The sequence below is a fragment of the Pyxicephalus adspersus genome, chromosome 3, assembly GCF_032062135.1.
Source record: "Pyxicephalus adspersus chromosome 3, UCB_Pads_2.0, whole genome shotgun sequence".
Taxonomy (NCBI): Eukaryota; Metazoa; Chordata; class Amphibia; order Anura; family Pyxicephalidae; genus Pyxicephalus; species Pyxicephalus adspersus.
Genome location: NC_092860.1, coordinates 24,095,415 through 24,123,252, shown reverse-complemented (window position 1 = coordinate 24,123,252; position 27,838 = coordinate 24,095,415). Strand labels below are relative to the sequence as shown.

General features: G+C 39.1%; 1 protein-coding gene across 3 annotated transcripts in view; it reads left to right on the top strand.

Annotated features, from left to right (window-relative positions):
- Positions 1-27,838, top strand: part of TBC1D16 (TBC1 domain family member 16) — a 53,665-nt gene that overhangs the window by 10,952 nt on the left and 14,875 nt on the right. For 2 of the 3 annotated variants that reach the window (XM_072403961.1, XM_072403963.1), the window contains exons 2-5: positions 7,085-7,292; positions 13,233-13,710; positions 22,053-22,241; positions 23,909-24,056. In XM_072403961.1, coding sequence (XP_072260062.1) covers positions 7,121-7,292; positions 13,233-13,710; positions 22,053-22,241; positions 23,909-24,056 — 987 coding nt within the window. In that variant the 5' untranslated portion in view covers positions 7,085-7,120. Of the gene's footprint in view, positions 1-4,122; positions 4,267-7,084; positions 7,293-13,232; positions 13,711-22,052; positions 22,242-23,908; positions 24,057-27,838 lie in introns of all 3 variants that reach the window. The other variant, XM_072403962.1, reaches the window with a different exon arrangement.

Below are 27,838 nucleotides of genomic sequence, written 5' to 3'. Positions count from 1 at the left end.
ACTAAGGCTTTTAACAGTGACTTTCAAGCAAGAAACTACATTTATCCGGAATCTACCCATTCTCGTGGGTGCCGGATAATGGGAAGTTTACTGTATAAAGGAAGGAGCTAATTTATTACACATACTGTTGTTATTTAGTAAATAAATTAGCTCTTTGTATTGCATGGGTTTCCTAAGCTGCGCCAGGAATAAAGATGGCTACCACTAGGATGGCTGGGCAAGCAAAGTATCCGTGCATCAGCCGGAGGGTCAGTGCTGCTAATTGAATGAATGCAGACACCTATGTTAGTGTTTGCCTCGGCAATGTAGTATGGACATTATAAGGTGAACCCTTCTCAGGGGTGGGGTCTGGTATGAACAGCGCTATTTGCTCTGTTATGTATAGTAACAAATACTTGGCGACCAGGAATCTGTTCATCAATCATTCTATAGATCTTGAAACATTTTTTACTGAAAGCATTACAAGGAACATGATACTGAATATCACCCTTTGCTTTTATTACCTGCTCATTGTCTGCAACTTATAGCTAGAAAAGGCCAGCCATTTATGTTTGTATGGTGTAAAGCCTAAAGAAACGAAACATTGTGCAGATGCATTATAACAGCAATAAACTTGATAAGAAAATACAGAGTATAGAAAGCGGTGAATACATGTCCCATAAACGTTCATCCACTAATATTCATGTACATTTTTTTACACAAGATCCACACACCTTACACTTTTTCCCCAATGGGATTAGGTTGGAAGATTGTGTAAAGCTTATGTAGACGTGTGAATCCTGTGTGAAAACATATATAAGCAGATCCCTCAGTAATATTTATCACCCCCCTCCACACAATCCTATTTCGAAGAAGTAAAAAATGAATATGCAATGATTGTACATTAAATTGACAAACAATTTCTTCATATTAACATTTCCCTTATATTAGCTAAAAATTACAAATGGAACAATTTAGATTTTAATGGTTAATACATTTTATAGAGGTGAATAAATCGACCCAAAAAGGACTGAGGAGGAATTTGGGGGTCTGGAATTTTATATACATGGGGTTAATGTGCATGTCAATAAAAAGTTAGTTTTGGGTGAACTGGGGAAAGTTTAGACCCTCTGTCTGTTGTTTACTGTTATTTGAGATTTACTCGCTTCCTCTCGTGCTGACTTTCACCAGACAGGAAAAGAAGAATATCTGCAGCAGGGAGATGAGGGGAAACGGTAATTCAGTACAGCTGAGCTGCTTTTGTACCCTCTACAACTCCCAGTGAATAATACATAATATAATAATACAACTAAAGCATATTGCAACCTAGAAGCAGCTTCATGCAGCTGATTGAATTAACACATTGAGCAAATTAAAGGCAAAGCAACTCAAACTCACAGAAGCCCCTAGATGAGGATAAGATTATTTGGGGGTCATGTAGGCATCAGTTGACATACAAAGGGTTACAAATATTAGATCCTGGGTAGAAATAATTTTTTTACTGACTTTCTGTAGGCTGCAGTGCAGTCTTATGAGGCAGTTTGATAGAGATGAAGACAGAATGAACAAGCCGCCTGTTATCTGAAAACTGAAGCTGCAGTGCTGAGTGTACAGCCTCACTTTCTAATCTATAATATTCCTCAGACTATTTATTATCCTAATAGTTGATGTTTGGATAAGTTGGAAGCCGCATGGTACTGCTAGTTTCAATGCTAATAGGATATGAGCCCAACTGTAAGACAGGTGAACTGTTATTATCGTCCAGTATTTATATATCGCCAACATATTACACAGCGCTGTACAAAGTCCCTAGTCATGTCACTAGCTGTCCCTCAAAGGTTCTCACAATCTAATGTCCCTACCATAGTCATATGTCATTAACACAGTCTAAGGCCAATTTAGGGGGAAGTCAATTAACCTCACTGCATGTTTTTTGAATGTGGAAGGAAACCGGAGAACCTGGAGGAAATCCACGCAAACACGGGAGAGCCCGCATACTCCATGCAGACAGAGCGCTGGGTAAGATTCAAACCTGGGACCTAGTGCTGCAAAGGCCAGAGCAAACAATGTACAAATGGTGGATTCCTTATACTGACCTTATTTTTTTACAGATTTTTCAAGTTGTTTGTTTGCTGTATTGGATCCTTTTCTGATCTTTTCCAGCAGTAATGTTGATGTGATCACTGTAAGTCCAGATGGTCAGTGGGTGCCCTCCTAGGGCTGCTTCCACAATGCTCTGCACTCATATTGCCTCCTCAATAATTTAGGTTTAATGATGCATCATTTCACCCAGAAGACAGAACATCTTGTTGCAGAAAAGTGTCCCCTACCCCATCACACCCACAGTTATAGTTATGTCTGAACGCACACTAAAAGACATTTACCAAAACACACTGTGATCACTCACCTATCTGAACTCTCTCTAGAGCTCACAACCCTAAATATCATACCTGCCCCACTGTGCTTCCCCGTACTGTGCCGTCCTCTGATCTCCCCTCTGGCTCCTCTCCTTGGACACTCCGTCTTCCTACTTTGTTCACCAAGTGCCGGAGCTAATTGGGATGGATGCATTATTAGGCCCTAAAAAGTGCAGCAAATGTTTCACTGAACTCCATCCACCTCCCCATGTCACTGCAGGGGATGGTAGTTACACCCCAGATTCCATACTGTTATCTATTTTGACTTCTTCAAATATTTGTTAAAATATAAAATATCCCAAAGTTAGTTCTTAGTGTTCACACTAAGACTTGTTAGAGCACAGACAGTCGCATTGAGAACGGGTGTTGAACCCAGTGTTGTCAGTGTGCCCTGAGCATTGAAGTCACTGCAAACTTCATTGGGGATCAGTATTCCTGTTCTGCATTGTGTACAGCACATAAACCATTAACTCCATACAAACAGCTTAATGTACAGTTTATACACATTAGAGGCAGTTACTTTCCCTGACAAAATATTTTTTATTCTTTAAATATATTATGATTCACTTATAGCCAGATGGGTGACATCCTACTCAGTGCTCAGCCCAGAAATTATTTTAAGCTGGGTGGGAACAAATATTAGGCGGGTGGCAGCCCCTGTATTGTAACCCAACTCATCAGTAACTACCCAAAAACAGCCTGGTGGTTACTGAAAAGTGCAGGGTGGTGTGCCCAGCTAAAAGGGGCTGGGGAGAACACTGCTACTATATAAATATTTCAGATTTATGTGTCCCGCTCTTCTTCCAGTTTGCCTATTAGGCAATGAACAAGCACAATTATCTTTGCAAAACTATCAGGAAGGTGGCAGCAGTAGAGTTTAGCATAGCTGTAATATAATAATCTTTCTGGCCATGCTACTTGGCAGGGATTTGTAAATCACAAGACTGGTTGTTATCAGAATTACAAATCATTTTACAGGCAAAATAAAATACCTTTTATTTATGTGTTTTGTGTGAACTGAGTTAGGTATATGTATGTAAAGTTAGCTAGCTAAGTAAAGATGGGTGAATGTAGTTGAAAGTTATTAAACCTACAGGTAAATTGATTCAACAGATGTCCTTCTCAGTTCGTCCACTTGGTGGTGCTGTGTTCATTTTAATTTATATACAAGTGTAATTAATCGTGAATTTAAATAAACACAGCACCACCTAGTGGAACAATTGAGAATGCAATTCACTTCATTTTATTATTCTTATTTAAAATTATAATGAACAAGATTTATATAACGCCATCATATTACGCAGCGCTGTACATTAAATAGGGGTTGTAAATGACAGACAGTGACACAGGAGGAGGAGAGGACCCTGCCCCAAAGAGCTTACAATCTAGGAGATTGTACACGTTAATCAATATTTTACTAATGTTTCTTTCAAGTACATGAAAGTACATTTGCCCATTTCAGTTCCCAGAGAATCATAAAACAAAAACTTATGTTTAAATAATTACTATGCACATTATTTAGCAACATACGCTTTAGTATTGTTAATAAAATACTTATACTACCTGAACTCTCCTTGTTCCTCCAGTTGTGCTGGGCTTGCCCAAGCAAGGCATGTAGATGAATTGATGCTACAATATACAGTAGATGCCTATGAAATACTACAAAGATTGTATATATAAACACAAATTAATGCTTTTCTAATTTATGTGTATTGGTTTATTATAGATCATTTACAGCATGCTCCCAATATCTTACTAGAACAAGCCAGTGAAGTCAGTGGTCTGCATACTTGTTTGAAGATAATGGGGGCAAAAAGTCATAGAATTTGACAGCCAAGCAACTACCATTTTCAGAAAGAGGTCACCAATGGTAGGTTTATCAGTCTCTTGTAGTTCTTGGAGCTCCCTCTTGGTTTCTAGTCTGTACTACGACCTTGAGCACAGCCATCCCCTGATATTCATCAGCGGATTGATGGACAACTGATTGAGAACGACTGCTGTGCACTCCTATGGAGAGCACAGCGAGGTGTAGCTCATTCTCTTCCCTTCCACTCTTTATCTTCATTGAACAGAATGGTGCTGTGTGTACGGCACTACTTCATTCATCTGTCACTGGAAATGTTCTCAACAATCATCTGACCTCTGTATGGGGCTTTACTCTTGGCACTTGCTCATTGTGGATCTAACTATCAATCCTTCAGCTGGCAGTGCCGTTCTGCCTTCTTAGTCAGATCCCCCTTTGCTGTGACCCTTTGTTCACATGTTCTGTTCCTTCAATGTTTTGTCTTATGGTAGGAAAGTTGGTACATTCCTTATCCTGCCAACATTTTCCCATTAATCATAGACTTAGGGCCAAGCTTAGACCTGTTATTCGCTGATTTGTGATAGAGCCTGGCCTATTGCCATGAGAGACTCTATATTGGGCCAGGTTGTCACTGCACACAGCACTCGTTCCTTTCCCCTATTAAAGCCCATGTATTGTATGAATGTAAGAAATCTTTCACATTAAACCTGGTGCATACCTTTTCGGTTAGTTTGGAATCATTGTTATCTTTGCAAGGTCGATTTGTTCCATGCACATGAAAATAAAACGGTACAGACATTTAAGCTTCATGGCATAACTACATCTCTGTTTTATTACAATTCAGAGCTTAAATGTTATTCATTCCATTTGTGAATCTGTTTTTGATCTGTACTTTGTCTTGTATCTTGCTATTGGTTTGACCGTAAACCAGTTGGCAGGAACCATGGAGAGTTGTTAGATAAAAGTAGCATCAGTCAGATATCAAAATCTGGTGCTCCAGTTTTTTATATTGTAGCAGCACAACCACCACTCCTTATCATTCATTAGTATTAAATGTAGCTACCCTGTAAATTATATTGAATTATTTATAGATACTTTTATATAACATTTACATTCAGTAGTTGTATTTTATGGTTCTGGTTTTGGATTGGTGTTATCATGTAATTGTTTGAAGTTCTTTGGGTCTGAGATACCTGTTATATGTTCTTTAATACAGTGCTGACCAACGTACCAGAAAATACCATCCGGTTCAATATTAGTCAAAGAGGGTTGTACTGTATTGACACAGTAATATAGTAAGTGAGGCTGATTAAAGACCAAAGTCCTTTCTTCTGGCTTCTTTTGCCTCTTAATACAACAAGGTGTTTGTTAGCTCTTGTCGCAGCTGCTTGCTGCTGTGTGTTATGACACAGCCTTTTCTCTGATATTATTATAGTTATTACCAGGCTTTATATAGTGCCAACATATTACACAGCGCTGTACATTAAGGGTTGTAAATGACAGACAGATACAAACAGTGACCCTGCCCCGAAGGGCTTACAATCTAGGAGGTAGGGGAAGTATCACATAATAGGAGGGAAATAGTGCATTCATATTCTTTTCTAGGCACAGATTTTCCCAGAGGTTTTATTCCAGCAAGCTTGCCAAAGATGGAACAAGTTTTTGTATAAAGACAAGGTCTTGGGTAACAATTGTATTTTTTATTTCTATTTCAATTTGCCAACAACCTTATAAGTTTGAACAATTAAAAAAAAAAAAAAATTGGTGCTTTAACTGAGTTTTTCGATATCGCAGTATCTTGATTAACCCCCCCCCCCATCTATTTTTTAACAACCATCTGACCAGGATGATTCCAACCATGGCTTTTTCTGACAGATTCTACAAAAATCCTTATTTGGCATTGTACATTACAATCTTCTATTTTGTTTAAAGCTGAGGTTTGTTCAACTTATTTTTTGCAATTCCTGATTCCTAAGCAACCCGTTTGGTTATATTACATAGCTTGTTCTAGAGCCAGTGACGTCTCTGTGCAATGCAGGTCAATCATGGCTGCTGGGAGGGGCTGGTAGGGTGATGTACATGGCTTCCAAAAACCATAGTGCTTCTCTCAACAGCCCTAAGCCTTGATGTGAGCAATAAACTGGCTTATTGGAGAAATATTGTAGGTTTCAAAAGGTTGGGTGAATATCAGTGTGGAGGAATAGGCATTCTTAGGTAGCCTCTATTTGCATAGAAAATCCTACATTCAGTGCTGAGCCTCTATGATTGAAAGAAATAAAATCTAATAAATCAAAGGAAAGGGGCAGGGATAGTAAGACTGGAAAAGAATAGACGATGCTGGATGCCCTCCAGACAGGAAATTGAGTAAGCTCCATCTGTCTTGCTGCAAATAGAGCCTACAGAGTGATATGAGTAGGTAAGTTCTGTACAGAAGTGGAGCTTATACAATGCGCAACTGTGGGATTCAGTAGTAAGGTAATGTAAGTGGGTGGTTAGGTTTTTCCTCTACTAGATTGTAAGCTCTTCGGGGCAGGGTCCTCTCCTCCTGTATCACTGTCTGTATTAGTCTGTCATTTGCAATCCCTATTTATTGTACAGCGCTGCATTATATGTTGGCGCTATATAAATCCTTTTTATTAATAATAATAATAATATGAAACAACTGCATATCGCATGGTAAAATGTAGGTCTTGCAAATTCCAAAACTTCTAGGAATGGTTGGGTCCTTTCAGTGGTTTGGTCCACCAATTCCTACGTCACTTCTTTCAATAATGTAGAAGCTGGCAGCATTACTCCATCATGCAGTCCCAGTGCGGGATTAGTAAATGCCATCTCTTTTTATAACCACCTTTATTCATATCATCTGTTTCTGTTTATTTTACAGGAGGTGTGAAGGTTGACAGAGGATGGAATTATTGCCATGTCTTTGGGACGGCTTCTTCGTCGTGCTTCCTCCAAGGCCTCCGACCTCCTGACCCTTGGCTCTGACGGAGGAACATCCTCTATGCTAGATGGAGAGATATTATTCTCTAAGAATAATGTGTGCGTACACCCCCGAGAGGTGCAGCAGGATGTTTCATCACACCATCCAGGTGAGCAAGGCTGGATATTACTTGGTGTTATAGGTACAGTATATTAACATTCGGTTGGTACATTTCCGTCCATTAAGAAACAACTTTTCTTTGAATTGGTATGGACAGGTTGATGACCTGACAATTCTCTACTGCAGTTAGGCAATACAGCTAGGTCACCTGTATATTTCACACTTTAGCACTGCCAATCAAACTGCCTCATCAAGGCCCCTCTGGTAATTGTGAATCCTACCTTTAAGCCAGTGTTTTTTAACCAGGGTTCCTCCAGAAGTTGCTAGACGTTTCTTTAGCAATGAGCAGGTTGTGCTTATCAGGTTAGTTTAAGTGACACCAATGATCTTTTATTTATCCAAAAAGATGACATTCTTTCTACTGACCACCAGGCAAATGTACTGTAAGCTGTAGATATAGTAAGTATAGGAGGGGCTCGCTGAAGACCTGAAAATTATTCCTACATGATAAAAAGGATGGGAAAGGCCACAGTAAATCATCAGATTTCCTTCAAAAGAACATATATAGCAATGAACAGATTAAAGCAGGTATGCCTGGAGGCCACCCATTCCACCTTAAAGGAGCATAAACACCGCTAAAGCCCAGCACAGCACCAAGACAGCTAAGAACATGTTCATGTTCCCACACCGTCAAACAAGAAAACCAAAATGGCAAATGCTCCAATATCCTTAATTAGCTTCTAAGACAAGGTGCATATAGAAAGAGCTTTTTACACAAAAAGCAATAAAGGTTTCCTAGCACACATGACCACCAGCCAGCAACAAAGCATTCTTAAATATTTACATTAAGGGTTTTCCTGCAGAATGGCTGCTGTGTGTGCTAAGAAACCTTGTATTTTTATTTATAGAGATATGTATAGAACTTTTTTTTTTTATTATAGGTATGTAATTCTTTATATGAAACCCTATACTCACTGAGTCACTTTAGGGGTATTTTCCCTTACTTTCCATTTCTATCCCATTGTGTTTCTAGGACAGCTGGGGTGTCATACCATTGGTGTCAGTGGTAACTGGTCTGAGAGGCAAAAAATTCTCACTGCTCAAGGAACCTATGGAGGAGTTGAGAAACATTGTACTAGACAGAAACCTTTAAACACAGTTGATCCAGAAAAAGGCAAACATCACATAAAACATGGTTTAATTTACTCCAGCAGGGGAAAATAAAATCTTTCCTAATTCCCTAAGGCAATCAGATGCTCTCTTGGTTAACAGTCCCTGTGTCATTCCTTTTAATATTCAATACCCAGGTAATACCCAGAAATAAGATATACTTTCCATAGCTTTTAGCTTTGCTCAGAACCACCTTGGCTTTTCCCGAAACAATTTTGGCTTTAGATTCACTTTAACTCTTTAATGTCTACAGGAATATAACTAACCTTTACCTTCACAGATCCGTCAATCCCTCCAGAGGTTTCTTGAATTCCGCGTCAGCCTGGTATCCTCCTTCATCCCAGCGCAGAGGAAGTGCTGGGGGCCACCAGATTCTTTACTCTTCTTCCTTTGTCACCTGACCTCGCAACCGCGTAGGTGCAAAATCCGGTGAAAAAAGTGCCGTTCTCACTGCGCTTGTGAGATCAGCATTTTTGTTTTTTTACACCATTGAAGAAAAAGTTCCTTCTGCGCATCCCCGATCAAAGGGAACAATTAAAACCAATTAATGAGCTGCTAATACATTCCAGCCTGTAGCTATAAAACAATCAAAATTTTTACCTAATGTACCTTAGCTTAGTTTTCTTTTATAATTTGCAAACCTTAACACACATAGATGCCTTAACAGGTATGTTCTGTGCATCTTTATTCTCTTAGTTTTTTATTTCTAGTCACCTTTTATGTTTCTTAGTTATGACACATATTTACATCAGGATTTCTCTATGCAAGACAAGCCGTCTGCAGTGTGTTAGAGAACAGCTCATCAGCCTCAAGGCTAACGTTCTCAAATATTACATTTCTGGAACTGAGCAGGTAGGATGCCTGGCAAGCGTGGTTTACATATTTAACTAGACTGTACCATTAAATACCGGTCCAACCATTTCATCTGTTTATACAATTCTGTTTAAATAAATATTTGTAATGAAAGGCAAACAGCAAATATTAACTTTCAGTTCCCATTATGGATAAACCACAGCTAAAACCACCATGGGTAATGCTGAGATCCGGGCACAGAAACCTTCATTTAACCATTTGAAGACACAAGATACAGTACAGGCATCCAAAAAAGTATGTCCATTCTTTCTGCCCCACTACTACTGTCCCGCTTGCACTTGCTGAGTATTCCTGGCTCTCAAAATGAGATCTGGAATAGTCCGGGAAAGTACAGCAACTATTTCAGCTGCTACTGTCAAAAAAATCCCAGACTGTCTGGTATAGTGTAAAAACAGCAGACCCTTTAGACAGGAGATACAATCATAGGATAGGACAAGAGGATACAAGTACGAGAGGGTACAAGTAATGTTTCATATATTTTATACTGGATCTATCATTTCATTTATCAGCAGATCAAAGAAACTAACTTCAGTCTGCAAATGATGTTGGTTAAAGAACCTTAACAAGTAGAATCAATAGGACATACCTTAGTCTACCCTAATCATCTCTAATGAAATCTTTCTTTCTCTTTTGCATTTGGCTGTTATTTTCCTTATGATTGTTTTGCTTATTTTATAAGCTTTATTATGTGAACCTTTTTGTTTTTTAATTTGTTTTGTTTGTTAAATGTCCTTTGTGTTACCTAACAAAAGCAGAAAATAGAAAAAGAAATGGGATTAAATACATTGTAAATAAATGTAATGCTTTGTCTTGTAGGGGTGGTATTTTATGTTTTGTCTGTCATTTCAACCTAGATTCAGCAGTTTATTCTTTAGAGCTTTAGCATTCTTTTAGCACTTCTAATAATTGGCCACTGGGTGGCAGAGTGAGTCTTTGTTTTAATATACATTGGAAGGAGCATTGCATAGGGATTGGAATGGCTGTGAACAATCTGACAACCAAACTGACGTAGGAAAAAAATAATAAATACAGCCCTCAGTCTCATTTTTAAACAGGACAAACAAAATATTAATAACTATACCTTTTATCTACAACCAACTTTTTTCAAATGCTTTTTCAAGGTTTGTTATAAATTTTTGTGTAGAGATTATGCTACAAAATGTTTTTTTTGCACAACAATATTGTTATTTTTAAATACTGATTAATATTTTTTTTAGAGCCTAAGCTCTTTACAAAATACATAATAAACCTAAAAAATGTGTTTGAAAACAAAAAAAGTGTACACAAAAAGTATAGTAACTATATTACCAGAAGAAAGCCTTTTTTATGTTTTTATGTATTACTTCTTTCTAAGAACAAAGTCAATGCAAAATATAAAGGCCCCCAGCAGAAATGTCTACATACCTCCAATTTATGGGGATGTACAGCTTCCATTAACAAACTTGTTCAATATATTATAGCCACAAAAGATATAAATCCACTTCGTGTTCACTAAAATTACTTTGCATTGTTAATATCATCACTGTCCTGCACATAGAGAGCAGAGTTAGGGGAGGATCCCAGCAGCCCCACCCACTACAGGCCCCCAAAATAAAACTGCAGGAGGGCGGGTACAAGACCAGTCACCCTGCACAAAAGGGAGAGAAACAGTGACCGGTCTTTATTACTACAGATCTTAAAGAAATACACAAATTATACCAGGATTCAAGTAACAATACACATTAAGTTGATATTTTCTTATATCAGAGTTCATATTTAATGTATGACCGCTTTATATTTTACTATTTATGTATTGAACGCTCAGCTAGCTATGCACCCAGTTTGCGGAGAGGAAGGCATTTAATGTACCAAAATGTTAAAAAAAAGTATTTTCCTATGTAATACAGAGAAACTCATTGTGATAAATATTCTGATATCTATGACAAATATATAATTCTGCTGAAGTTTGCACTCGATGGAAGGTGTGCTGCACTCCTGCTGTGTACAGAGAGAAGAAAATATGCTTCTTATTGCTAAGTAAACAAACCAGGAATACTCCACATGACAGGTAAACTGTCCGTAAGCATGCTTTTTAAACATGTGTAGCTCTCTCTCTGAACAGAATATGACCTAACTATGTACTATGGCTGCTATCAGTACAGGTAGTCCACGGATTAGGGACATCTGACATATTGACGACTCCTAGATACGAATGGGCTTCCCTGCTCCTGTGTGCAGAACAGAGGCTTGAAGGGGGGAGGGGTGGTTTGCATGACTTGCAGAAGAAATCTTTTGCTAAACACAGCTAAGGTTGTGGGTGATCTAAGGAGGGTGAGCTCTTTCTTAAGGCCCCCCCCCCCCTTTTTTTGTTTCTTTTTTTGCTTTGTGTGTTATTAGCTTACAGTGAAGATTTTATGCAGTAACTGACACCACACTGCCTAATAATATGTTGAGACAAACATCTGTCCTAATTGCATTTAATAAAATAATGTACCTGTTCTGACTTACAAATTCATCTTAGGAACAAAATTACAGTCCTTATCTCGTATGTAACCCTGGGAGCTACACTTGATGGTTCTGCTGACCCATCTATCTCCCCTGTGACCCCCACAGTACACACTCACTAATAAACACACTCTGGGCCCCTCTCTGGGCCCTTCCCTGCAAGTGCAGGATTTTGGGAAGTGATATTAAGTTTTGCCACCTCCCGCTTGCTATTTTCTAATGTTGTTGGTAATGGCCGTGACTAGGGGCTGATAGCTTGTAGAAACGTATATCAAGTTCTCAGCTTACATGAGTTGGTAATTTAATTTGATTTTCTAAGGAAGCTTTTCCAATAACGCTACACTGACTGGCCAACAGATGATTTTGCTGAAACCACTTCTCAGTTCTAATAACTGTCAGAAAAATACCCAAATGGGTAATTCTATATAGGTTGGTCAAACACAATATTGTTACCACCATATCCACAGATCATGTGTCCAGCAGCTTTCAGCACCCTCAGCCTCCCTTTAGCTGTGCAGGGAAGTGTCTTTCTTACCATCCCCTGCACCAAGTATGTGCAGCAGCCAATGAGTACAGCAGTCCCTGGTTCCAACCTTGTCCTGCTATTGGCTGCTAGGTATATTAATACTTCCCTGATTTCAAGCTGCTGTTGCTGTATCCCCGGCCTTGTTACCTAACACTTGTTCAGTTACACTTTGCTATATTGTGTCTTTGATTCCTGAGCTGTGCTTGAACTTGAACTGCCCTTGTCTGCCACTTGCCCTGACCTGTGCCTGGACTTTGACTATGCTTTCCACCCGCCTGCCCACAGTCTGACTAGACCTTGCCTCCCGGTGTCATCCTACTCAGTACCTAGACTTGGCTGTCCCTACACCAAAGCCCTCTGTTCTGTTTACCTCTGGTGGCGAGAGTCTCGGGACACGACCTGGTAATCTCCCAGTAGTCCGGTGCCCACTAAGGTCACCGGCCCATCATCCCTTGTGGGGTGCTCTGGTGAAGACCATGAGACACTTAAACTCGGTGCCAAGAGTAATCTAGCATCACCTTACGGGGGCGTAGCCCTAACATTTATTCAGTCAATCTGAAATTCCTTAGTTTACCTCTTTCCTTTCAGACTATCTGTCTCTAAAAGACACTCTTAGGGAGCCTTGCAGACAAACAACAAAAAGAAAAAACTAAAACCTGTAATACTTGCCTAGTAAACAAAGGAAATTAAGCCTAGAATGCTACCAAACAGCTGGGCAAAGTTCAGGTTCACTTTAAAAATGGGCTGCAGCAGAAAATTGGAGATAAGCAGAACCTTTAAAATAATAAGGGGCAACCATACAGACCTTGTGCTCCCTCAGTGCATGGATATCTACTTCTCTTTTACCAGCCGGTGCCGACTATGGATCTCGACATAATGCAAGTACAATTTGTATCTAAAAGAAGAATTAACATAACATTTTTTGTATCTCCTTAGGATACCTATGTGTCTACATGGAGAAAGATGAATCCCTGGGTGCCACCTTGATTTTGGCCTGGGTTCCCAACTCTCGTATCCAACGTCAGGATGAAGAGGCCTTGCGTTACATTACCCCTGAGAGTTCCCCCGTCCGAAAAGTTCAACGAAAAAGAAATCGTCACCTTCCAAAAGCTGCACCTTCCTCATCTCAAAAACCATCTACATTTACCAAAGAAAACCCAGGAGACAACCCAAGACAGAATTCTGCTGGCTCCCCTGTAGAACAGAATCCCTTTGACGTTTCTTCAGATGGAACGGGGGATGTTGTAGAACAAGGCGAAGATGAACGGTCTCTGGACATATCTTCTGATGAAGTGAGCAAAGACAGCCCTTTGGACTCAGATTCTGATGCATTTTCTTCACCCTTTTGTCTGTCCCCAATAAGCGAAGCCCTGGGAGAAAGCTGTGGTTCAGTTTTTTTGGAGAATGAGATAAGGTAAGCTCTCAGTCTACTTAGGGGCACAAAAATATTAAGTGCAAAGAATTTATTCATAGCCAGATCATTATTTTCCCATGCATAAGCTATACAGCTGAATTAGGAATCTGTCAGCAGTCTGTGCCACATCAACATCTGTTGTGCCCATGTATGAAAGAGTCAGTGACTTATGCCAGCTAAACCCAAGAAAAAAATTGCACTACAGAAAAATGGAAATTTGCAGTATTTTATGAAAACCAACATTTTAGGGACAAGGAGAACATTATTCTTTTGGGGGTGAACAGGTAAAACAAATGTTCTCTTGCATTACTTTTAGAAAAGGGGCCCTGATGCCTCTAAAACGGTCTCTATGGAACTACAGTAAATGTTCTTATCCTTATCTTTGGAGGGACTATTTACTTCTGATACAAAACACACTCCTGGCCAGCTGACCAAATAATGAACAAATAGCAGAACACTAGTTTCTTACTTTCTTCCCCATCAACATTTTCACTTCCAGAAGAAGTACTTGCTGTAGAATCTGATTAGCTCCTGGTGCCGCCAATCCATCGGTTTCAATGCTATTAATATTAACCATGCTATCTCTATCCAAAACTAAAAAAAAACATATTTTAGCTTTAGATATACATAGAATTTTCATAGGGTTTACTTTTTTGAGTTTTAAAAGTGATTGGATGATTATGCCTTTCCATTCCCATGTTAGCAATGCAGGTGCAAACTATCCAGATTCAATAGATTCCTAACAACCATCTGGCATTTGTGGCAAACTGGTAATATAAGATTTGTCTACTGAGCTCTGAGCACACACAGATATTAGATGAATAAAAGGAATTTTTTTTCTTAAGTTATGGACATTCAATATTGTGTTCACTGACTGATCACATGTGTGTGCACTTTCTGTAATGATAGTTATGGTTGCTATAAGGAGTTATAGTTTATTTTCAATACAAATAAATATTTAGCATCTTAGAAGTTTTTATCTGCCAATGCTACAGAACTCTCTGAAGTTCTTACTTCCAATCTAAGCGCTGTACAGATGTCAGATTTCTGTCCTTGGAAACAATTATAAAAGAACATTTATCAGTGAGTAATGTACACACAGTGCTGTTCAGTTCTATGGAGAGTGAAGAGGGAAGAATGAGTGAGTGGCAACCCACTGCACTCCCCTCTATAGGAAAGTACAATAGTCATCCCGTTCAGTCATTCATTGATCTGCAAAGATGGATTGATGTCAGGGGACCACTGTACAGATGCTTGATTATTGCTCCAGACAATAGGAATTGTTTGTCTTGCAGCAATCTAGTATGTGTATGTAGTTTTAGCCATAGTCTTCATGTAACACACTACGGGGAAAGGCAAGCAAAGGGGTAAGAACACACAATGGGAAGCTCGCCCCAATTGACTATTCTAGGCACAATGGTCAGCTGCTGTTTTATCCAGTATGTACTAATTTGTCACACACATTCTGTAAAAACTACTGAGACTAAACAGGTAGGTAGATTATCTCTGTACTCCAGAAAGTTTCCACCACATAATCGCTATTTAAATTAGGCAATCACCAGTAAAGAACCAGAGGTGATCACAAAACATGTCTTATTTAGCAATGGGCTCAATACAATCATAATTGCCATTAGAACTAGAAAGTAAATTTCATAACTTTTTATCATAATCTAAAAGCAGCATGAACCACATCAGAACCCCAGAGAGACCATTACCATGATCATCTCTAGAGTTTAAAAGTTATTGCTGCCATTAATACCACTAGAGCCAAGGTTTTGTTAAAGCCTAAGAGTGTCTTCAACAAAAATACAGCTAGGGCCAGGAAGTGACCACTTACATAATTGTTTTTAAAGCAGTGTGATAATTAACTGCATAATTTCAAGTAGAGGCAGGGTCTAACTAACAGCGTAATGATCACTAGTGCCCAATGGCATAATCACCACTAGGGTCAGGGCATGACCAACAGCATTATCACCGATCAAGGTGTGACTAATGGCTAAAGCACCATTAGATCCAGGGCATGACCAACTACATAATTACCACTCAAGGCGTGACTAACACTGGAATCACCATTAGATCCAGGGAGTGACCAGCAGCATAATTATCACAAAAGCTAGGGGACGGGGGGGGGGGGGGGGGGAATTAACAGCTTGATTATTTTTTAGGACCAATGGCTGATATATCAGCAGTGAAGCATGTGCAGGTACATAGGGGCCAACTACAAGTGATAAGCTTTAGAACCTCAGATGCCAGCTATGGCAGAGTTGACATACCCTAGCTGGCTTGGCTGTACTTGATGGCAGTGCTGGGAAAAGTTCCTATAACACGTAAGACAAAAAGAGAAACATGTGCCCCCCTTCTCATGAACTGATCCGTCTCGGCAGCATAGGTTACAGGCTGCTGCAACATTTACACTGATTACCTATGGTATGTAACCAAGACATTTACACTGACAACTTATAATAAAAGTTATTTTAACAAACCACAAATAACAGAGGTATTTACAATGACAGCTATTATATTGGAGGCATAGGTGGATCCACCAGGGCAGAAAAATGTTCGGCACAACTGTAAGTAATACCTGCACCCTTATTCTAATACATTAAAAAGAGTTCATGTAATGTCTAATAGCAGATCTAATAACTCTGTACCCTTATATTCAACTTTATTCACTTTATTCACGTCTTCAGCCAGCCCTGGTATAGAACAAAATAGTAGAAATGTCTTTGAGTTAGGAGCGCTATTTATAAACAATTTAACTTGAATGTCAGTAACTTATTGACCATTTCATTTGTCAGGCATGCTACTGTCATGTGTCCCTAAAAACATTTCACAACATATTCACAAGAAGGGGGGGCACCTGCTAGCCTTCCTATGAGGCAAGTAAGCATTCCCCAATGTTGAAGGGTATTCATACCGGTATCATCATTGTAGGGTTACGGCATGTGTGTTGTACTCTTACCATTGGGGTACCAGCCTACATGCCTGACACCAAGCTGTTTTTTTCTGGGAAGAAGGAGAGCATGCTATTTTTTTTTTTAGTTTGTTGTACATGGAAATAAAGCTAACCCTTCTAGTGCTGGGAATATATATACTGTTTTGGCACTGCAGAGAGCTATTGCTGGCACATTTGCCTGCAGGGTAAATAATATCCCTTGCAGCTACTGTACTAGTGAGACTTTACCAGCTGTTCACCGGCTGCTGCATAAGCCTGGTTCACATTTATCCTTTTGTTAATGATTGCTGTTGACTGCGGAATGCCAGATAAATGCTGTCAAATCCTTCTTTATTCAATGGGCTTGATTTATTAAAGCTCTGGAGAAGATAGACTATCATGGCAGAGCGATTCAGCAAATCTGGAATGGATTTCCTAAATATAATTTATTAGTACAATATTCTCCCAAGAAATGTATTTAAGCTGGGAGAAAGAAGCTGTAGGGGGGATGGTAGCCCTTGTATTGTGACCAAAGTTTTCAGTGACCACCTAAAAACAGCCAGGTGGTTACTGAAAGTTTTCCAGGTGGTGCACCCAGCTAATAGGGGCTGGGGAGAACACTTTGTTGGTTAGCAAATGTTTTCAATCCTGGACCAGATCTAAACCCGGTTTGTTGAATCACCCAGGTTCACCTATGATAGTCTTTCATCTCCAGTCTTGGAGAGCTTTAATAAATCATGCTTTTTGTCTGTAAAGGTGAATCCCCTAGTAAATCATTCATAAATTGACGCTTATGATCAGTAAAACATGGCCAATATTATTCACTGATTTGCTACCTTTCCTAAAACCTGTACCGTTAAGTGGGTCATACTGGACTATGCAGTAAATCAAACCAGAAAGATCGTGGAAGAGCAGTACAAGGACTCATGCCAGGAAACTACTTGTGGTTGGTTCAGTTGGCTGGGCAATCGGTGGCAGACTTTTCATATTTGTGGAGATGTCCTCTTTTGGCTGATGGGGAGCATATAAAATGTCCTTGACAGATCACTGCTAAAGGTGAAGCACATCACAGCATCTGATTCTAACAGTGAACCGGCCCCTACACCTTGTTATTATCGACAAAGACTACAAGGTAGTTGGCAAACATTTTTTTAGAAATGAGCGGTCTGTTGATTATGTGCAGTCATTCAATTAGCCAGCTTTTGCACTTCTTGGCATGGAACTTTTGATAGGTTTGTACCCCCTGTGAGGGTCACTGTTGGCTGAGGATGGTTCAGGGCCCTCATGCAGCAGAACACTTTGCACTTCCCCATGTCTGCCCCTGAATGTTGCCTTATCTTCCTACATGGAGGCAGACCGTTGTATTACAGTGTAGTTGCCTACATAGCTCATCCATAGCTATCCCTAGGTGCAAGCATTAACCCATGGGTAAGCACTAGCGGCTAGAACTAGTTAGGGTCAAGGCACATGGATGGCCACACTTTAGGGTCTACGAAGGATAAGAATCAGTTACGGGTTTCAATGATATCCAGGGCTCTGTTAGATATGTCCTCTCATTTTTTATCACTGGGACAATGGTTTCACCAAACAGACAAAAATGAAAGGAAGGGTTTTGTTTTTTATAATCAATTTTATTTCATTTGGCTCTGTGTTTGAAGTTCAGTGATATAAAATATAAAGGGTTTATTTATACAGCAGTGAATCTGGCATTCCCTGAACCATTCCCTGGTGGAGATTCAGTTACTGCCATTGAAACACATGGGCCTGGAAGATTCTCCACCTCAGAATATTTCAGTGAATATCAGATTTGCCGCTTTATAAATAGACCTCATAATATAGTGTGTTTGTATTTGGTGCTTTGGAAATTATTTTAAAGTCTTTCTTTTTATTTAAAATTCATTTTTTTTAAGGTAAGTAATACATAAGTAAAACTCGGATTTTCATTATACAAATGGTTCATATTTGATCTGTACGTGTTTCATATAAAAGAAATTTACTATAGTTATAATCACAGAAAAAAATGTAATGCTTCCCACATGTATATCCTATGCTTGCCACAAGAGGGAGCTATATTCATTACTAATCTAATACATTGTCCTATATTGAGTAAGAGTTGTGCAGTGCAATCCAGTTCATAGTACAAACCCAGGAAAATAGATTTACTATTGGCAAAGTATCATATGTTAAGTTGTTTATTGGGTTTGGTAAAGTTATGACTAATCGGTAAGAATGATGTAGTTCTATCTGGCTTCCTACTATAATGCATCTATGAAAACTTATTTGTTAAGGTGTTGACCTTCTGTTTCCCCATTTTTTTTACAGTACTTTATTTTAAAAGTCAGCTTTTGCAAAGAGAATACCTCCTTGGACAGAAGTAGTATTTTGGTGCATTGAGAAGATCCAACTATATTTGTACTTGCCAAAAAAGTGAAGTTTAGTATAAGCTTTAGGCTTACAAAGACGTTTCCCTGAAGGCTAAAACACTGCTCAGCTTCCTAGATTGTAATATCCCTGAAGGCTGAATCTAGGTTAAAGTAGAATACACAGCTGCAGGCAGAATTGGTCGCATAAACCATAATCAATAAAGGGGAGGAGGTGAATTACAGCGAAACGGCTGCACACAGGTCTACAACCAAATAACTGATCACATCCTAAAGTAGCATTACCATTACATTTCTCATTTTCAGACATTACTTGGTGAATTTGTGTCCTTCAGATCATATTTGTGTTGAAAGATCTATTTTCAGTTTAGCTTCAACTTTCTGAATGGCCTCATGTTGTCATCAAGCAGTTTGATGTTATGCAAAATTCATGGCTGACCGCATGATGCCTATGCCTTGAAGTAATAAAGCAGCCCCAGATCATAACATTTCTATCATTAGGTCTTACAGTTGCTTTGAGGTTCTTTTCCATTGGTTTTCATATGACCGTGTAGTTTTTTTTTTTCTTTCCATTTGTCAGTACATGGCACATTCTTCCAGAAAGCCTCATCTTTGCTCATATCTTAAAGAGAAATTTTCATTAAAATAAAAAAAATGACCTTTACCTCTGCAGAGCCCTTGATACCTTCACAACCCTTCCCATTTTTTTTCTTTAAAATGTCTTTTTTACTTTAATTTATATAAAATGGTTAAGAGAGCACTGAAAACCCATTTTTTTAAATTGCCTACCCATCTTCTTCTGTCTTTTAAACCCTCACCCCTTTCCACCATTACATATCTCCCCTCCTATGGTGTGTTACTTCCCACAACTCTTAGATAGCCAGTTTTGTGATCCAGGTAACCCTGCAAGATAGCTTAGCTATCATTTTGTATGCTACTTCCCCCATCTCTTAGATTGTAAGCTCTTCTGGACAGGGTCATCTTCTCCTCCTGTGTCACTCTCTGTATTTGTCTGTCATTTGCAACCCCTATTTAATGTGCAGTGCTGCGTAATGTGTTGGCGCTTTATAAATCCTGTTTATTAATAACAATAATAGCAAAAAAAGTAGTTATAGGTCTGCTTCAAATAGCAAACTGCAATCTTGTTTTATTTTTTTTTACTTGGACAAAGAAGATACATCTGTACAATATTTAATTATAGACGCATTTATTTTAACACCAACTGTTGCAAGTGGATCCCACAGTGTAATTTTTTTTTTCTTTTGGTCTTGGGCTGAATTTCTGAGGCTGGCCAGTTCTACCAATCAGTAGTTGTTTCAAATCTATATCATTAGTAGTTTATTTGCCCTACAGTGAATTGTAGCAATTTGTCAACCGATATTGTCAATATTGCGGAACCCAATAAAGGGCACCTTGTTTTTGTATATTTTAGTTAGTGGCTAAAGCCACATACACATGTGTAATATTAGTCGTTGGAAAGGATCTTTCACAATCCTTTCCAATGACTAAGGACTGCACAATGCATGAATGAGTGATGTATATACTGCACTGTTCTGCTCTATGGAGAGGGGGGAGAGCGACTGAGCGGCACCCCGCTTCCCCCTTTTTTTCCTTACCTTGCATTAGGAGCGTTAGTCGTCCATCCTCCCTGGATCCCCCAGGACAGTCATTCGGATGATAGATGACTTGCGCTGTACACACACCAGATTTTCGCCTCATATCGGCCCTGAGCCCATTATCGGACGAGAACCGTTGGACATGTGTTCTTAGCTTAAGACAAGCAGTTGTTTGTATGTTTTTTGTTGTACAAAGTCCTTCTGTGATAAAACTGTTAAAATGTTTTTTTGCTGCCTTGGTTAATAAAAGTGCAGGTCAAACCTGCTTAGACTGTTATGGGGTGTCTGGTGCATGGTTTACCACTGTTACAAATCCATGAGCTTCCTTAAGCTGCGTACACACGTGCAATTTTTGTCATTGGAAAGGATCTTTCACGATATACAGCACCGTTCATGCTCTATGGAGAGGGGAGGGGGAGAGCGACGGAGCGGCACCCTGCTGCGCGCTCTTCCCCTTCCCTTTCATTAGGATCGGTCGTTGTTCATCGTCCGTGGATCCGCCAGTACGGTCGTTCGGACGATGGACGACGCCGACTGTACACACGCCAGATTTTCGCCCGATATTTGGCCAATGCCGATTATCGTGCGATAAAAATCTGACGTGTGTACGCAGCTTTAGTCTGTTGCAAGCAGGGGAAAGCATTTCCTCAACCCCATTCAATTATTCAGTGCAACATTGTAACTTTAAAGCAATGATAAAGAAAGAAATGCTGCAGCATTTGCATTAGACATGTGTTCTTCCCAGCCACACCACCCAGCACTTTTCAGCAACCACCCAGCTGATTTTGGGTTGTTATTGAATATTTGGGTTACAGTACAGGGGCTGCCACCCATCTACAATTTTTTTTCCTCCCAACTTAAAAAAAATTTAGGTTGAGCATTGTTGTTAACAAATGAACCAACATTTACATTAATGTGTCATTTGCAAACCAGTATCTCCGTTCAAGAATTAGATTCTAACTTTAGATAATTCCTAAACACGGATATACTGTACTGAAAAGGCAGGGATAGGTATTATCAGGCTAGTACTGTAATAGGTATCTGTAAGTGTTAAAGAATGTAAGCTCTTCTGGGCAGGGTCCTCTCCTCCTCCTCTGTCACTGTCTGTATCTGTCTGTCATTTGTACCCCTGTTTAATATACAGCACTGCGTAATATGTTGGCGCTATATAAATCCTGTTTATTAATAATATTAATAATAATAGTTAAACATGACTTAACATCTAATGCTATGCACCTTTAAAAAGTTACAATGATCATTCCAGCAAACATTTTTTCTGTTGTATTTTTTTTTTTTTTTTATTCAAAATATTATTGGGGCCCAATGTATTTTTTTCTTTCTGCACTAAAATATTTGTCCATATTCTATCCCGAAAATAAAGGGTTTCTTTGTTTTTTGTTCCCTGGACAGGCAAGATGCTGACAGTCACATGACCTGCTATGCGTCCAGCCCCGAAGCTAACTCCCAGTACAGAGAGATGAACGGCCGAGGAACCCCAGCCAAATGGGAGGAACAGCAAAAGCTCTTGGCACTGGAGCAGACGTGTGGAGTATTCAGAGTGGACTTGGGTCAGATGCGTTCACTGCGCCTCTTCTTCAGGTGAGGGGAAGGGAAAGATTTTTTTTTTTTTCATCTGGTCTTATATTACATAAAATTATTATACTTTGAGAAAAGCTATACAAAAGTAAAAAACAAGATTTTGGCATTAGATCTTCCTTATCTAGATGTTTGCACCACCTGGAAAAAGTGTCTTGCGGTATTTTATATTTACCAATAATAAATCCAAAATAACTGTTTATCTACCAGGGCATTTGGGTCTGTTGCAGGTGTTAAATTATAATAAAGGTTATTGTTTGTCAGAACCTCTCATTAATATACAGCAACCATTTATATAAATGTGTTCAACTTACAACGTAATCAGATATTTATCCTGATGATATTTATAGGTCTCATTCTATTTGTTTTCTGTCCTTGCCTAAAGTTAAACAAATTAACTCTGTTTCCTTAAAGCAGCCCTTAAAGGAACCCTTGAAGTAACATTAAGGTCTTCATGGAACCCCTTCTATAATTATTATATCCAAAGCTTACAGTATATTAGTGTGGAGGGCAGTAGGAAGAATTAGAATTACATTGCTAGTCAGTGGGAAGATTGTCATCCTTACATATAGCCAACATTATTGGTGCAAAATATACTGACCTGGGAAGCACAATTTCTGGAGGAACCCCTAGAAACTTCTGGAGGAAGAGTTCAGAAACACTCCCTTGCAGTGAACCAGACTTTGCCCAAACAGTGTTTGAAGAATTATTGCAAGTGTACTCCGAATACAGCTGTTTAGATCCCTATTCAGGAAGGCTAATAAAGTACTACATCATTGAAGGAAGTCAAATGTTCCCCTAAACCTGAAATTATCAGGAAACATGAGGCTTTTCCTCTGGAGCCTTGGCATGGTCAGTAGCTACAGGGAAGGAGGGTATTTGGGTATAGGGTGGGTGTTTATTGTGTTGTGTTCATTGGATTTAGGGTTTATTCACACCTGCAGCACTGTGATGCATTTGTCAGCATTGACCAGGGCAGCCCAACACAAGAACAAAGTAATTTGGCCTATGTTCTGTGCCTTCAGTTAAAAAAGATATTGGAAGGATAATCCCAGTACCCATGACTTCTTAAAGTTATGTGACTCAGTATTCCATGGAATCATGGAGTTTTTTTTCTGGTGTGTTAATCAGCGATACTACAAGCTCCATGCAGAAGCCAGCATTTTATGAATGGCCTTCAGAATACAGGCCATGGTTTGGTGTAACCCTGTGGTGTATAATGTAGAATGGGTAGCAATGCAGCCAATACATGTTTTTTTTTTTTTAGGAAGGCAGAGTAACTTAAACCCACTTTTGACATTTTAAAGCATAAACCAGTGTTCAACCTCATTACAGAAAATAACTTTCAGGACTTCATGGGACTCCTGCTGTCATTACTAATTCCACAGCTCACAGTATAATAATGTGGTGATCATTAGGAAGAATGTCATCCTTAGAAATACCCTAGAAGATCATTGGTGTCATGTAAACTGTCCTGGGAGCTGCAAGCTGCTTTTTGCTCAAGGAACCCCCAGCATCTTCTGGAGGAACTCCTGTTGAGAAATACTGGTTTAAACGTTTCTCACAAGCACAGTGTGTTGCCTGTTTGTAAAACACTAATCAATATCTGAAATGATAAACAATAGTAATCACAAACGATACATGAAACTATCTGATTGTGTCAATTTTAGTGATGAAGCTTGTACCAGTGGACAGTTGGTGATAGCCAGCAGAGAAAGCCAATACAAAGTTTTTCATTTTCATCATGGAGGACTGGGAAAACTTTCCGAAGTGTTCCAGAAGTGGAAGTACTGCCAGGAGACACAGCTCAAGGAGCAGGTAAGAAAGAGGAGGGGAAACGTGTGGCTAGGAATGGAGGAGGTGGACATCCAGCTATATGTGCTACATAGGTGCAATGTGTGCCAGATGAAAAACTAAACAGCCATTTTTTAATTCATTAGCTGAAATGTAGTTGTGAGCTTTTTTTTATTACACATTTGTTAAACCTTTAATGACAGATTGACCATTAGTGTTGTCAGGGAAGTGCATAGAGAGTACAGTCAGCCTTAAGCTACATACACACTTCCAATTATTATCGTTGGAAAACGAACGACGAACGTTCATGCACGATATCTACGAACGATCGTATAGCACCGATCCTGCACATAGAGTTAACGACACGATCGTTCATAGATATTGTACACACAATAACACACAATAGATACGATCGTTTGAGCGATAGAGGAACTATGTGCACGACAGGAAAGTGAACGGACGTTCGTTCATCACGCATGCTCAGCCCATGGACGATCAACGAACGACCGTACACACGAACGATGCTCAACGATCGTCGTCCAATCCGATCCGTCAGTCCAGTCGTTCGTTTCCAGCGACTTTCCTCGTTCGTCGGCGTCGTTGGTTACTTTTTTACCAACGATTTTTTGCCCAATCGATCGTTCGTTGTTCGATTGGAACGATAAAAATTGGAAGTGTGTACGCACCTTTAGAATCATTTCTTAACTATCGCCCAGCTTATATAGGATATAATGGTTACTGTACTAGGAATGATCTACTAGAGTGAAGTACTTAAAGTGAACCTTTCACCTAAGATGCAAAGTTCTACTTTTTTAAATATGTCCCCTCCCCCTTGCTAAAACGATATGTGAGAGGGTAAATGATCACCCACAGGAAAAAAATTGGGATGTTGCATTCACCTTCACCTTAGCTCTCTCAAACATTGTCCAGGTAGCGATGACCATGACCACCTGAGATCTGGAAATGAACAAAGGATCGGCACCTTGCACATTAACCCAAGCTTGCATGAAATCACCAATGCTCCTTCAGTCAAGTCAATGCTATTCATGTTATGTACATAAAACACTCTTAACATTTGTAAAAATACCTGTCCCAACATGAGTGCAAGTAATTAGATCAGAGACACAAATAGGAGAGACTTCAGAATTGGACTGTTCCCATCCCAGTACACACTGAATGTATCTGTACCAACTGTGATGAATGTAAAATCTGACCTATTCAGTCTTGCACACTTGTACAGGCTTCTCTTCTGTACTGAATATGCTAATTCTGATTTCACTGTACACTGTGAGCTACTCACAGTGTTTAATAGTAGTTGCAAAACGTAAGATAGAGCCCAACTTATCACCTAGTGGAAGGATATCCAGTATCATTTAGCTGTTTTCCCCTTATCTTTATCATCCTCAGTATTACATGCGTGCATTACGTAGGGCAGTCTGCCTAGGATAATGTACTCCTCTATACTTATATACACCCATCAAGGCAATTTCTGCATAACTTTTCTCAAGGGACATTTCACTATGTGTAACAGAGCTAATGGCATTTGGAAAGGAGTACTGGGGCACAGTGCTGTGAATGTGATATGTACAGTTTCCTACAGGCCCTTACCACCAGCCATAATCTATCAGCATTGCAAAATGACGCACAGAGATCCAGCGATGATGTCACCTGGTCTTGAAAAAAAAAATTGAATGATAATGGACAGGTTTTATTTCATTAGTATGTTGTTAGGATTGGGGGGGGGTGTCCAAAAAAGGTAAAATATGAGCAAACTTTTAGAATGTAATATACAGCGTGTTTTGTCTAAGTACACACATGCAAAAATTGTCGTTGGAAAGAATCTTTCACAATCCTTTCCAACGACATAAGACTGCACGATGCATGAATGAGCACTGTACATACAGCACCGTTCTGCTTTATGGAGCGGGGAGGGGAAGAACAACGGAACGCCACTCCACTGTGCTCGCTCCCCTTCACTTTTATTACAATCGTTTCTTGTTCCTCATCTGTGGATCCGCCAGGACAGCCGTTCAGATGACGAGCTCTGTACATACACCAGATTCTCATCCTATATCAGCCCTGAGCCGATTGTCGGATGAGAGCCATTGCATGTTTGTGTGTAGCCAAACTTGTAGCAGAGTTAGATAAATTAATAATCAACTGTTCAATGCACAGAATTTTGCTTTGAGTTCTTTATTCTGATAATGCAGAATACAATGATGTGCTTTGTAATCGATCACATTCCACCTTTCAACAAACGTGAAAACTGGCAATCAGCTACTGTGGATTATTGGAAGTCACCACTTTGCATTAATGAAGACTTCACACTGGATTATCTTTATCCAAATCAAATCCTATAGCCCTCTATTAGATCGGGGTATTAAGGTTAATGAAGAATAAGGTGTTGATGTGATTCCAAATGTTTTTATATGATTGGTCACTGAAATGGTCATTTTATTGTCAGGGATTCAGAAGTTAATAAAGTATGAGAAAACGTCACAACTAAAATATTTCCAAAATCTTATGTAACTTCAAATTGTTGGTTGAAAGAATATTTTTCCTAATAGTAATGGACAGTTATGATGCTAAAATACAAATAGTGAGGCCTTTGTATTATGGGAAGAAAGATTTGCTTGTGATTCTTGCCAGCATGAGTAAATGAATGTTTAGTTCCTAATCAGTAATTTGGATATTGCACACTGACACTTTAGGGGTTGTATTGTACAATTACACTCACAGGAGAGGTGACTAGTGCAGCCATGAGATGTGTTGTGTTCAATATTGCCTATTTTTCATTGGATTTATAGTTGTGCAGAACAGAAAGTCACCAAGCTGATGTCCTGCTAAGTAAATATCCAGCAGAGATATAATGTGTCATAATCACAGAGGAGAGAAGGGGAAGGACACTGTGTTCTATGGAGTGTTGTACAAAGGAAAATCTAGGCAGATATAAAAGACACAAATGCCGCTCTGTCATCATTAAGAGCCCTTCATACATTTGATGTGCATCGCAATAACACACACTTTACATTACCGCATTGCGTTCATTAGTGTGTTGCAATGCCAATCTTTTTAAATGGCAATTCATTACACTAAGACAATACAACACATGTATGGTGACTCACCACAACACAAAGTAACACACCACAATGCCAGTGTATGCCCCCTTTGTAAAGAGGTTTTAGTGCATAATAGGCTGTCCTATACAGCACACATTACTACGCACCGAGACACAATTTGTGTTTGGGCCATAATACATCATCAAATGTATTTAATATACATCAGCCTCTTGCAGAACCTGTAGAACTGCGGTGTGAGAGTAAGAAACAGTACAAGATGCCATTTCTTGCATGTGCTGACAAGAAATATATCAATAGAAGAGAAAGCAGAAAGACAGAGAAGTGTGATCACTGTTCTGCTTCCCCTTTCACTGTCCAGTCCCTGGTTGGAACAATCTGGGCTCATAGAAAATGGGTTGAATGATTCTTAATCAAAAAAAAAAAATTAAAAATCTTGGAAATTCCTAATTATTTTGCTTTTTCATTATTTTAAAATCATTGGCCAATTCATTGTTATTTTATTATGTTTAACTGGGTTGGATTAGATCAAGTGCTGAATGTTTGTTCTGAGCAGAAAGTATAAAGCTACTTTTTTCCTATTTCTGACATGTTTAGCTAAGTTACAGCAATAGTAAACCTTTATTTCCAGCTAAAAACTGAAAAAAACACATGGAATAAAATATAGATATTAAAACAGAGATTGTTATAGTTTAATATATTTTTTATAGTTAAAGGCAATTGTCAGAA